This window comes from Lithobates pipiens, unplaced genomic scaffold, assembly GCF_037356315.1.
Source record: "Lithobates pipiens isolate NorthernLeopardFrog02 unplaced genomic scaffold, aLitPip1_a1.2 Scaffold_19, whole genome shotgun sequence".
NCBI classification, from domain to species: Eukaryota; Metazoa; Chordata; class Amphibia; order Anura; family Ranidae; genus Lithobates; species Lithobates pipiens.
The window spans coordinates 328233180-328247023 of record NW_027507764.1 but is presented as its reverse complement, the minus strand read 5'-3'; the positions used below and the strand labels follow the sequence as shown (position 1 = coordinate 328247023).

Below are 13844 nucleotides of genomic sequence, written 5' to 3'. Positions count from 1 at the left end.
GGCCAGAGCAAAGAGCCCCGGAGACAGGGGGCAACCCTGCCTCGTGCCCCGGCAAAGGCGGATAGGGGAGGAAAGGACTCCGCCCGTGCGTATACGAGCCACAGGGGAGGCATACAATTGTTGTACCCAAGTCACAAATTTAGGACCAAAGCCAAATCGGGCAAGGACTTGCCAGAGAAAGCCCCACTCGACGGAGTCGAAGGCCTTCTCCGCATCAAGGGAGGCCACCGCACCCACATCCTCCCCCCTCCCCAGCCACGCTATGTTCGTAAAGAGGCGCCGCAAATTAATATCAGTGCCTTTTCCAGGCATGAAACCTGTTTGATCCCCATTAACTAACGCATGTATGACCGTGTTCAGCCTACCTGCCACTATCTTCGCCAATAGCCAAAATATTAACATCCAATTGGAGTAGAGATATGGGTCTGTATGATTCAGGGAGCTGCAGATCTTTGCCTGGCTTGGGTATGAGGACAATGAGGGCTTCGCTCATGGATGTAGGGAGTGTGTTAGTGTTGAATAGGTGTGTGTACAGTCGATTCAATTTAGGGATTAGAGTCTCATCAACCTGGGTGTAGAATTCTAAAGGGAGTCCCTCGGACCCGGGTGCCTTGGAGGTGGGGAGTTGTGTCAGAACCTCCATTACACAGTCAATGGTGATGGGTGCTTCGAGTTGGGCTATTTGCATGGGGGTGAGTGTGGGGAAAGGAACGTCCCAAAGGAATGCTATGAGTCCGTCCTGGGTGTGGTGCGCAGTAGAGGAGTACAGGTCGGAGTAGAAAGACCTGAACTCCTCCACCACCAGGTCAGGATCAGTGATCTTAGCTCCTGATGTGGATTTTAGGGACACAACCACTGAGGGGCTTATGGTCCAGGTGGGCCATATAGGCCAGTAGCTTACCTGCACGTTCGCCATGTTCGACTATACGTTGTTTGGTAAAGAAGATACCCTGTTTGGCCTTCTCGTAGTGAAGTTGGTGTGTGAGCCTTGTCTGCAACCGCAGAAGAGATGTGTTGGAGACTGTTGGGTCGTTTTGGAAGGTATGTTCAAGGAAGCATAGCCGCACCTCCACCTGCCTAAGCAGATGTTTAGGGGTTGCCTTATGCCTAGAGAGACTCATTTATAGAATCATGCGGGCATGTATTTTGAAGGCCTCCCATAGGGAACCGTACAAAGCAGAGCCTTCGCTTTGTGCGAAAAAAGTGTTCCCATTTGAGTTGGACAAGTCCAAATCAGATAGGACGGCGAGCCAAAAAAGGGTTTAGTTTCCAGATGCGGAGCCCAGGGGGAGTTGGTAGCCGCAGCTTAATCCAGTAAGGGGAGTGATCGGAGAGTACCCTGGCGTCGAATCCCACGTCAAGGAGCTGGGGAAGGAGGGGGTGTGAGAGGAAAATGTAGTCTATACGGGACATGGCGGAGCGAGAGGCTGTAAAGCACGAGAAATGTATTTGTGTGGGGTGCCTGTGTCTCCATGCATCTGTGAGGGCAAATTCCGTTAGAAATTTCCCCAATCTAGTAATGCCGGGCAGAGGGGCCGAAGGGGCATTTGGGTTTTAAGCTGTCAAGCGTGGGGGTTATGACTATATTGAAATCCCCTGCTCATATGGCCGGCACCGTTGGGTATTGGGCCATAAATGCAACCCCCAGCTGCAACATAGCAAAGGTGAAGGGTGAAGGGACATAAAAAGCCAGGAGGAGGGTCTCCAAGCCCCCAATGGTAGCATGCAAGAACAGTGAATGACCCTGGGGGTCCGACTGCAATGTGTGGAGTTGAAATTGTACAGTTTTGGCGACCAAGATCTCCACCAAAATTGACATGTCCGCCCTCTGGGATTTAATGTGGCAGAGAACTGCTGTGTGTTTGGCTCTGTCTCCCATGCCCCTGACATTCCAAGTCATGATTTTAAGGAATGCCATGGAGCAGGTGGGAGGGTAGTGTATGCAGCCGGGCCCCCGTGGGTTTGAGGGTAATAAAAACAGCAGGAATATTCAGGACCCACCCAGAACACTCCTTATTCCAGCAGATTCGGCTGCTGAGCCCCCTGAGAACAGGAAAGTCACTCGGATGATGCGGAGCCAACACCGAGGAGCTGTAGCTGGCGCAGGAGCAGCATTCATCAGAGGGGAGCCCAGCAAACACGAATGCACATAGCAGCAAGTACAAATGTAACAGGGAATGAAAATGCAGCATGGGTCATAACATGCATCCAACATGTAGTCAAAAATAAGTAAAGATATGCATAACTCAACGATAAACAAACAAACATACTGCAACAACGCTGGACCGGCTGGGCAGATTCAACACTCCGACCGCCTCTATGAACAGAGGGGCAGAGGCTGACCAGGGAAACTGTAGCGTATGGATAGTAGTTAGTTGCGGCAGATACACCAGCATCTTGGGGTGATCCATGAGATCAAAGGGGAGAGCAAGCTGAAGAGCACGCAGCGGGTTTAGGGGGGGTGTCCAGTCACAAGGGGGGGGGGGTGAGTGCACGTGAACCGCCCGAGGCATGCAGACATAGCCTGTTGTTGGGGAAAGCGGGCTAAAGCTTGCCTCACACATGCAGGTGTACAGAGTCAGTATAGTGCCTCAATAAAAGTCAGGAAAGGAGGGAGGCGATGGCAGGGTAAGTGTAAACGGAAAACTCACGTGTCCAGGCAACATGTAGGGAATGTGAGCCAAGTAGAGGGCCAATCCTCCGGCGATAATCTCTGGCAGCCTGCAATCAGGCCGAGGCCGGGCCAGCAGCTCCACGGTGCTCCAGCCACGAGAGAACGGCCTGTGGGTCCTCGAAGAATTGCGCCTTGCCATCGCAGATCACGCGGAGGCGTGCCGGGAAGAGCATCGCGTAGGGTAGATGTTGTACACAGAGTTGGCGCTTCGCCTCAGTGAACCTCGCTCTTTTCTTCTGGACTTCCGCAGAAAAGTCCGGGAACACTGCCACTGTCCCGTTACCGACTGGAATGTTCCCCCACTACCGGGTAAGTTTCAGGATGACATCTCGGTCACGATAGTTCAGAAACTTGTCAATAAAGGTTCGCGGTGGAGCTCCGGTAGGAGGTGGTTTGGCAGCTAAGCGGTGGGCACGCTCCACCACAATCGTGGAGGAGAAGGCCTCCCTGCCGTAGGTTTTGATAAGCAGGTTCTCCAAGTACGTGGCGGGATTCGCACCCTCACAACGCTCGGGCAGCCCCGCGAAGCGCAGGTTACACCTCTGGAGACGATTCTCCATATCGTCATGTTTGGAGAGGACCGCGTTTAGCTGGTATTGCCGTTGTTCGAGGGTAACCTGGAGAGGATGCAGGCCCTCCTCCACATGGCCGACCCGGCGCTCAGTCTCCGACACACGCTCCCCGAGTTTGTGTACGTCCTGTCTGATCAAGGAGATGTCGACTTTCACCTCTTCAATTCTGGAGGTGAGGGTTGGTTGACAAAGGGCAATAGCCTCCAGCACTCTGGCGGTGTTGCTGGAAGTCTGCTCGTCCTCCTCCGGGAGTGGGGCGGCACCATCTTCTGCAGCAATAAGTATAAAGTCAACAAAAAAGACATTTTCCCTGCAAGCTTTCTTGATTTTGTAAAAATGGCTTGAGGAGCCAGTCTGTATAATGAGGCCAGAATTTAGTGTACTCTGAACAATATTTTTGGGAGGGCGCATGCACGGTGGCTTCCATGATAGACACTTAAGACTGAGTGGAATTGAACATGGCAGCCGTTACTCTACACCAGGCTCCAATGGCGGCGGAGAGCGCTTACGCTGGCACCACCTCGGTCCCTCACTTTCTCAGCCTGGGCTATGGGACACCCTTGAGTACACCCCAAGTTGGGCCACACTCCCAAGCATTGACTGAATTGCTCATAGAGCAATCACTAGAGATGACCGTCTAATATCGTATATGGAGCCAGGGCCCATACACACACAGCACATGGTCCCTAATGCAGGCTGCCGCATCCCACAACCACTGGATACTTCAGCCATGTTTGCTAGATACTCAGAAATGCTGGACCGCGGCCTAAGACCGCTGCCAGAATTACTAATGGTATCAGATATTCAAAATCTGGGCTCCCGCATGGAAGCCATTGACCTTAACCTGGATGCTACAGTTGCTGGAGCTAACCAGAACACTGATCACATAAAGGACCATCATAATCGGCAAGATGGCCCTTGCTAAAATTTAGGATCTGGAAGATATATCCAGAAGGTATAATTTTAGAATAAGGGGGATTCCGTAAGAAATAAAGGATATTCCAGAAACAGTACAAGCGTTTAGCAAGGAGCTTATCTCTGATATTACACCACACAGACTGGAGCTTGATCAAGCCTATAGGGCCCTCAGACCACCTCACCAGAAAGGCCTTCCCAGAGATGTGGTGGTTAATACCCACTTTTACACGGTCAAAAAAGAAGTAGTGAAACGTTCTCGAGTATCCCCAGCTGACGATTCATGGTCATCCTATTTAGTTTTTCACTGAACTTTCTCCCTCCACTATTTAAAGGCGGAGATCTCGCAAGCCCCTCTCGATGGCCCTCTCACAAAAGAACATGAATTACTGGTGGCTTTTCCCTTTCAACCTCAAATTTGAATTCAAGAATAAGTGCTGTACTTTTTCCAACTTCCCAGAGGGGGAACATCTCCTTTTGAAATTGGGACTCATCTCACAAGCGCCTTCCTCTCCCCCTGCGGGATTCACCTAGGGAGCTGTAAAACACCAGTCACCAGCCAGCCCGCTGACGCCTATTTGGTAGAAGCACAAATCCAAGAAATCCAAAGACTCTCACCACCCTGATGCAGAACACTCCTTCATCGCTGTTCCTGGATTACCTGCTCCTCTAAATATTGAGGACTCTCCTAACCATTTCCATTGTAGGATGTTCTGGTTGATTTTGCTCTTTTTACTGTTATTAGTGTAGCGCACTACTCCCTTGGGAGCTGCTGGGTGTGTTCATACCTTTCTGTTAACTGCATCCGTTCTTCCACCCCTGCACGACTGTCACAAACACAGCGGACAGTCCATTAAACTTTGAACAGAAATGTGTATTCACTTGCTTGCAGTATGTTACATGTTGCTTAGGGAAATATGAGCTGCCGCCTAATTTCTGGGTTCTGATGGTATTAAATATGTCCTTTCCTAGAATGAACTGACCAATGCCCCTCTGAATTACATTGTGGTAAATGGATGCTGGAAGCCCCAGGCCTCACCTGCCTACCTTGACTCCTGGAGTCCTCAGTTCAGGAAAGTCCTGGACGAATAAACACTGCTGGGTTGCACTCCCTTTGCTCTCTCCCATCAACGATCCATGATTGCCACAGACTGTCGATCCCAGTCTAATGCGTCCTCTTTGCAGCAACTTCCTGCTCCGCATGGTGGGATACATCCCAGGCTGGGATGCCTGGTCCACTCTCCCGGAGTTATATTGTTGGTATAGTTCTTGAACTATTCAGCACTGAGGTCTCTGAACCCTCAGGCCTTCAAGTTTGTTCCTCCTATCCAGCGCTGGGGTCTCTGAACCCCCAGGCCTTCAAGCCTGTTCCCCGTGGGTTACATTTCTGCTCCTTCTCTGCTCCAGACTCTTCCCATTTCTCCCCCGGAGCACGTGACCCCCAGTTTATATGCAAGGCCTGCCCCTGCCAATACAATTTAATGATTGGTCCAGGGCTTTCCATACAAACTGCCTGCACCCCAGTCCCCAGCCCACCTTCTTTCCAAAACATTTCCAATGGAAGATTAGGGAGATCTTTCAGGGCAGAATGCAGGTGGCCACACCTTCCCCTCTCTACTCTGTCACTCCCCTCTCCCAAAGCAGACAACCAGGCCTTAAAGTGGAAGGCCCTGGTTAAATTTACCTAACACTTACCTTACCTTATTTAAACTATTTAGCACCCACCCAAAAGGTGGTAGGTGCTACATTAGTTAAGGCATTTATTTATTTATAACACCTACTTTTTTACCCTGAAAAATCGGGTGTAAATAGTGTGTGTGTGTGTTATACGCTGATACTGCAATTTGGGCTGCCTAGGAGGAAACAGGGAGGGGGCGGGACGAGTGCCGTCAGATTCCATACAGCGAGAATCTCCTGTTTTATGGCCTCTGTAATAAGAAGTCCCATCTCCTGGGCCGGCATTGGACCAGTGTTCTGTCTATCATAGAAGCCGGTCCAGGAGGCAGGACTTTGTATTAAAGAGGCTGAGTAAACAGGAGATTCTCGCTGTATGTAATCTGACGGGGCTCAACTCACCCCACTCCCTGTCCCCTTGAGGCAGCAGTAATCTAAGGTGAGGCTGCAGATGGGCATTGATCAGGCTGCATTCATGGCAATGGTGAGGCTGCAGGTGGGCACAGGCTCATGCCCTCAACCTCAGAACCAGGATCTGAATCAAGTAATGGCTGTGCATCATCAAGGAGCAAGTGGCAGATGCTGGGGCTATGGCAGGAGTAGATGTGGACAAGGAGGCAGAATAAGCCACTCTGGCAGCTGCAGTGAACTGCACACTAGTCTGCTTGGGTGATGGAGGATGAGGATGGTTTAGTAAGCCAGTCCATCACCTCCTCTGCATGCTGTGGCTGGATAGCACAGGCAACATCCCCTGCCTGAGGACAGACCACATCCACCTAAGCTTGTAGACATATATGCTGCTTGCCCCCTCACAGTGCGCCATTGGAACGTCTGCCTCTCCTTGCTGGCCTTCCAGACATGATTCAGGGGAGAGCTTATTAACAAAATTTAATAAAGATGGGGAAATGTGTACATGGATGCACTTTAATCAATGGAAAGTTGTGTTTTGTGCACTTGAATACTCACTACACATACACACTCCACTGCAGTAAAACAGCACTGATGCACTGCAATATACTGCGGTAAATGTGCATTAAAAGGTCAGATCCACAGGCCACCGCCAGGAGGGAGTTCCAGAGGCCCGCATGATCAGGCGGGCGGGAAATATACTGCACTGAAATATACTGCGTTAAACGTGCAGTAATGTACTGCAATGTACTGTGGTAAACGTGCACCAATGCACTGCAATATACTGCGGTAAACCTGCAATAAGGTACTGATATATACAGAGTTAAATGTGCAGTAACGCCCTGCAATATACTGCGGTAAACATGCAATAATGCACTAAAATATACTACGTTACACGTGCAATAAAGCACTGCAATAAACTGCAGTAAATGTGCAATAAAGCACTGAAATTAACTGCCTTAAATGTGCACTAATGCACTGCAATATACTGCGATAAACCTGCAATAACGCACTGAAATATACCACATTAAACACGCAGTAACACAATGAAATGTACCGGGGTTAAACATGCACCAATGCACTGAAATGTACTGCGTAAAATGTGCACTAACTCACTGCAATATACTGTGGTAAACCTGCAATAATGCACTAAAATAGACACTAATACCTCGGATTGCAAGTAACGCAGTTTACAAGTGTTTTGCAATACAAGCTATTATTTTTTTCAATCCTGACTCGGTTTGCGAGCATAGTCTCGCCAAACGATAATTTTTTTTGGGGGGGGTGGGGGGATGGGTACCTAGTTTTGCCCCCAGCCTTCTGGGACATGTCACAGGTCCCAGAAGGCTGCTGGACCAATCACAAAAGGTAGCATGACTCGTGCATGAGCAGTGGGAAGTTGGCTGTGGAGCCGCAGAGAGTTACAACTGGCATTCCCTTAGCAATCATGACAGCAATGTGGACCCGAAGATTGGCAAAGAACCGGCCCAGGTGAGGACAGCACTGGTTCACTGGGCAGGCAAGTGTCCAGTTTTCAAAATCAACAGCTACAGTATTTGTAGCTGCTGACTTTTATTTATTTTATTTCTTTCTAGGATGAAGAACCTCTTTAAGTAGTCAATATACAAATATTTAAATATGACAAATATTACCATTTCATAGTCCGGTGATTCCATTCTGGATTTCAAGCTCTGTACAAGTGGAACTAGACTGCTCATTCTGAAAAATAAAATGCATATCAGAAGTAGGGAACTAAGGAAAAAATACTGAGCAAATAAACAAATTTCTGTCTCCTTTGAATTCTCCAATAAAGGGTAACATTTTAAAGTGTAGGTTATAGCACTTTGCACATAAACATGACCCTGCACTGTCTGATTAACACTATGGGGGTTATTTACTAAAGGTAAATCCACTTAGATATGAGGGGGGAATGCAAGGAAAATAAAAAAACAGCATTGTTGCTTGCACATGATTGGATGATGAAATCAGCAAACCTTCCCCTCAGATCTACAGCGACTGCACTTTCAAGTGCACTTGTAGTGCAAAGTGGATTTGCCTTTAGTAAATCAGCCCCTATGTGCTATTTTTACGTTTTTTAAATTGTGTGAACAGTTCTTGCATACAAACAAATTCAAAGTAAATGAGAGTAGGATACCGAAAAGCAGGCAAAAATGTTCAGTCCTCTATGACAGATGTGATGAAAACAAACGTACACAGATCTTAGGGGATTGAGTGATACAGATGTCCAGTTTCTATAGTGTCACAGGGAAACAGCTTGCCTTTCATGGGAGTACTTTTAGGCTTTTTCACAAATTGAATAGAAATTTTAAGTTAAGGGTCTGCTGATGAAATAGAACAAGAGGGCAAAAAAACTAGAAGACAAATGCACCTCATCCCCTAAAACTTGCTTTACCTGACATATTCATAATAATAACATCTTTTCTGCTGCCTAGTTGAAGGTGTGATTTGATGATGAAGCAAATGCTTGCTGACAGTTTAAAGACTGGCATAAAACAAAACTGCAAAACCACTGGACTGAGCAGAAAGTGTTGATTAATCTCTCCTTACATATTTTTGTAGATGGAACTACTGTTTACAATGTCTACTAATCCAACATCTACCTCTAGTGGCTGCCTTTGAATATTACATTACAATAATAGTTCAGAACTATAAATGGCAAGTACATTTTTTCTCTCTAAATAATAAGGGTCAGGAGAGTTCTCCAAAATACTTCAGATCACCTACATCACCCAAAATGTATTACTTTCAAATTTTTATCATTTTCATACTTGCATTGTAACAACAGCATATTAATTTCTCACACTTTTTTTCCCTCAAGTCATTTGTAACTAAAAGTATATTGAAAGTCCTTTTTTATAAGTTTTGGATATAATAGATAATGGTAAAAACCCTTATCAAGTTTTATTTTTTCTGTCTCAGACAGACACGCGAAGTGAGAAGAAATCTTTCTTAGGTAAACCCTTTCTTAGAGACCTTTCACACTGTGCCGCCTAGGGCATCAGCGGTAAAGCGGTGCAATTTTTAGTGACACTTTTCCGTCGTTTTAGCAACGCTATTAGGCCGCTAGCAGGGTGGTTTTAACCCCCTGCTAGTGTCTGAACAGGGGTTGAATTTGCCCGCAAAACGCCACGGATTTCAATGGGGAGCAGCAGTAGAAAAGCGGCGAGTTCGCCGCTCCAAAGAAGCTGCTAGCAGCTCTTTTTGTGATGCCCTGCCAGCGCATCTCTCCAGTGTGAAAGCCCTCGCGCGACGTTATGATGTATCCGGGCCGCGGATGTAAACAAAGCCATAGTCATGACTGGTAAGCATGAGATAGTGGATTTTTTTTCTGAACTCACGCTTTCCAGCCTGGCCTGGCAGGGAAGGGGTTTGTGACTGGAACAAAGTTCTGCTCCAAAGGGAGGCTCGTTGTATTGCTGATTTTAATTCAACTTTGTTTCCAGGCCTTAACACCCAACTAAGTTTCCTCCCTTTTCTGGGCGGTTTTACTTCAGGAAGGTGTGAAAAAGAGTAATTGCTTTTTTAGTAACCTCATATCTGTAGTTATGTTTACAAATATGTTAAAAAAAATTATATCTTACTCATGTTTCAATATTGATAAGCCATTGATGCGCTCCATATCTTTTATTTTTTTTTAATACATGTATATTATGTTTGTATGCCTTCACAATTGTTCCCCTAATGGGCTCCATTGAATGCAGTTGATCATGTCCGCACATCTACCTATATATAAAATTATTACTACCTATATGGTGCCATTATTTTTCGCTTCCATGTAGGATTGCTGACCTTTATCTTTATTTGATACTAATCAAGCCATTAGAATAAAATAACGGTGCTGTTGCATACATCCGGCCTTTCGGCTCGGTTCACCCCGTCCGGCGCACACAGGAGCCTGTTTATTCCTCCTGGGAGGGTGGGCACCTGCCATGTGGAGTACCCGGATGCCCCTTGATTACCTTTGGCTTTTGCCACTGTTTTGCGCTGGTGGGCTTGATCTGCATGACGTTCTCCCATGTTAATCAATAATGGGTTGACGCCATGCAGCCCTTGCCCTGAGGGTCTCATTTACATGCCTCCCCATGTTCTTCTTTACATATTAAGACCCCTTCCTCTTTTTGTTTTAGTGCTCATTCCCAAATCTGTTTTTTAAATTTTTCAACATCCAATTAGCTTTGTAGTACTCAGCGGTTGCCAAGGTAATCGTTGGGGATATCTTCTTTCCATGTTTGGTTCACCTATGTCATCTCACGCAGTGATGCCTTTCACTGATGGCAGTAAACATCACTAATGGCAGTTGAACTGCTTACTGCGCATGTGCTGGTGTCCTTTAAAGTCTGCAGATGGCGCGTCGGTCACTGCAGACATTACCTCTCAGGATTAACAACATTTTAGCCACGTGTATGCATATATCCATCTTAGGTAAGCGAATATATATATTATATATCTTTTTCATTGCTATTTTCTGTATCTCTTTTTTTTTTATTTATATAGTTAAACGATACCTGGAGAAAGGGGGAAAAAATTTTTTTCCTCCTCTCCCTTATTACTTCACAATAATAATTTGAATTATTTATACACTATTCACTATGTAATACAAATATTTTGGCTATTTGCCTTCAGAATTAGTGATCTTTGGCAATTGGAAATGATCATTTCTTTATATACATTAATATACTTGCCACTTAGCTGTATATCATCAAACGATTTTAATTTTTTATTATATTTACATATACATTTTTATTATATCAGGATTTTTGACCACCTACCAGAATTTGTTTGTGGCTGAACTGTGGGGGCTGTTTCGTGGGGACCCTTGTGAGGGCTGTGCCAAGCCCAGACGGGGTTCATCTTTTTTTTTTTTTTTTTCGATGGACAAGCAGCAGAAAATTAGCTTTTCCATGAAATTTTGTTTTTAAAGCATCTCTATGAAAATCGTTTACAATTCAGTATCGGCATGTAAGTTGGACATGCTCATGTGCTACAATGTTGATACCACTTTGAAACGTCATGTTAAAACTATTACTCCTGTTCTTTTTCAGAATGTATTTGTACTCTCTCCTATAATGCCTTTGAGGAAGGGATCAAATTCCTGAAACATGTCAGGCCAAAAAAGGAAAATTACGCTTACTGGAATTTGATATAGCTCACTATGAGCATAATGTTTTGTCTGTTCACACAAATTGTTGATAGGTCTGTCATTACACATGTGTTTTTAAGAATATTTTTTTTCAAATAAACGATATATGATTTTCTTTCTGTTCGCCCATAAAGTCCCATTGTATTGGGGGGTACTTGTTCCCTTTTTTAGGGTCCCTACTTAACAAATGTTTGGGATGTTGGCAACGTCATATTGAGAATACTATAATTCTCTCTGTGGTTCATTATCTATACTCAATTCCTCTAAAAGCTCTCCCTGTTGATAGGACAGTCTACTAATGAGAAGTTTGAATACACCTGTGTGTCTCGTTTTTCCCCAACATGTGTCATTATGCAAAGGAGGGGGATTGTCCCCTGAGTGTATATCTGTGTGCCATGTTCAAATAAACAGTTCATGTTCTAGCTTTGCAGGCAAATGAGCCCTGCCTAGTTCTTGGTTGTAATATGTGGCTATAATATCTAATATTTATATTTAGACTGGAGGAAGTGGTATATGACGGAAGCACCCAAGCGGAGTGTGGGAAGCGATTCAGTTACACAAGGCTTCTCCAAACGTGCAGAACATATGTAGGGAGATTTGTATCATCTGAGGCTGTTATTTTTGTTTTTTTACTTCTTAAGCATATTTACCGTATGTGCTGTAACTACCTCTATATATTAAAAGTTCTACATATATGCTGTTGTGAACTACTCTAAAACGCTCTCTTTGTAAGCATAATAAAAAATTATAAAAAACAAAAAAAACACATTTCCTTTAGCTGCCAGGGGAGAAGTGAATGGGATTGATATAAAGTATTACTTACGTAATAGCTCAAAGTCTGCTGGGGCTGCAGATATAAAAATGTAAGAGGTAGTGCCCAACAGCAGTCTCTGGGCTTTTGTAAGTCTATATAATGGAGTATTTCAAAGATATATAATATGCATAAATTACGTTAAATGCACATATAATCTTATAGGAAGGATGGTCTTGTGACTGGGTCTCTAAGAATGCTCACTCTGAAATAGTTCCTTTTAAGTACCACTTGGAAGCTCAGTTCCTGCTATGCGTCTTATATATATATATATATATATATATATATATATATATATATAAAAAAAAAAAAGTATTTAAGCATTTACACAGAAATGCTTAAGCTTTTGATTTACCTGTAAAATCAATTTCTTGGAATACTATATAGGACACAAACTGGGCTATAGGTAGGTACCTTTATGTGATTAGACACTAGCAAAAAAACACCCATATATCCCCTCATACTCCAAGCAATCCCCAGTTCTTTGCTAGTGACTGTAGGTATTGGCTGTATTCTCTATATCAAGTGTACTAGGAGTGTTAATAGCACTTACCAATTTTCTTAAATTCTTCAGCTGCCAGTAATCCTCTGTCCTGTAGCAAGCAATGAAGGACTCCAGAGGGAATGGTGTCATCTGTCCTGTATTGGACAAGTAAAAAATCTTCTTTTCTTGTTTGTACAGTTCAGGACACAGATTCAGAGACTAATGGGATGTCCCCAAGCAATACCTATTAAGGGAGGGTAAAATTGCCAACAAAACCAGCCAACCTGTCAGAAAAACCAAAAATACAGCCAGACTAAATTCAAACAGCAAAAAAAACATCTGCTGAGCCTGAACATCTACCCAGTAAGACTTAGTACCAAACTAAAGACCAGTTGGTGGCCTTAAAAAATTAGAATGCAGAAGCTTGATGCTGAAAAGCCCAGGAAGCACTAATGGATCTAGTAGAATGAAATACAAAAAAGTATTGACCTGGGTACAAGGGACCAGAGTCAAACTGCAGAGGCTCCAAATGGAAAACTCACCGCAGCATATGTATTATTAATAAAAAAAGTATATTAATTAATGCAAAAGTACAAAAGTAAAAAAGGGGTTTGAACCTTAACCACGGTATTTAAAAAGCATTCATGACAATGTTGTCAAGAACAGTAAAAACAAACCTGGTCTCACAGGCATTTGTCCAGTCATACCAAGAGACCAGTAAGAATGTGCAATGAAATAGGACAAATCAACATTTCAAAATTACCACCGATGGCAGGTGGATATGATGGGAGACACAAGGGCAAATATAACAAGCCACAGATGTGATAAAGTCCGTATGGAGGTCACTCAGATAGATGCTGACAGTAAATTCATAAGATGGACAAAATGTAAACATGAGAGCACTGAAATAACCTGAAACGGTAAATTGATGCAGCCACTGATGGATCAGCAACAAGCATGTATGCAGCAGAGATGGCCGGGAGGGGAGAGAGTGAAACAGCAGGCAGGTAATCACACAAAGGGAGAGGTGTCAACACCACGAAGTGAGTTCAATCACTGGGCATGTATCCGGGAACATCGTCTCATGAACAATCTCACCAAACAAGTAGAGAGCTCCGGATTCCCATTGAAAGCACTGCTTCTGA

At 44.7% G+C, this 13844-nt stretch overlaps 1 protein-coding gene across 1 annotated transcript in view; it reads right to left on the bottom strand.

Annotated features, from left to right (window-relative positions):
- The window catches only part of CUNH5orf22 (chromosome unknown C5orf22 homolog), a 166243-nt gene that overhangs the window by 18175 nt on the left and 134224 nt on the right, over positions 1-13844 (bottom strand). The window contains exon 7 of the mRNA XM_077492044.1: positions 7896-7962. Coding sequence (XP_077348170.1) covers positions 7896-7962 — 67 coding nt within the window. The remainder of the gene's footprint in view (positions 1-7895; positions 7963-13844) is intronic.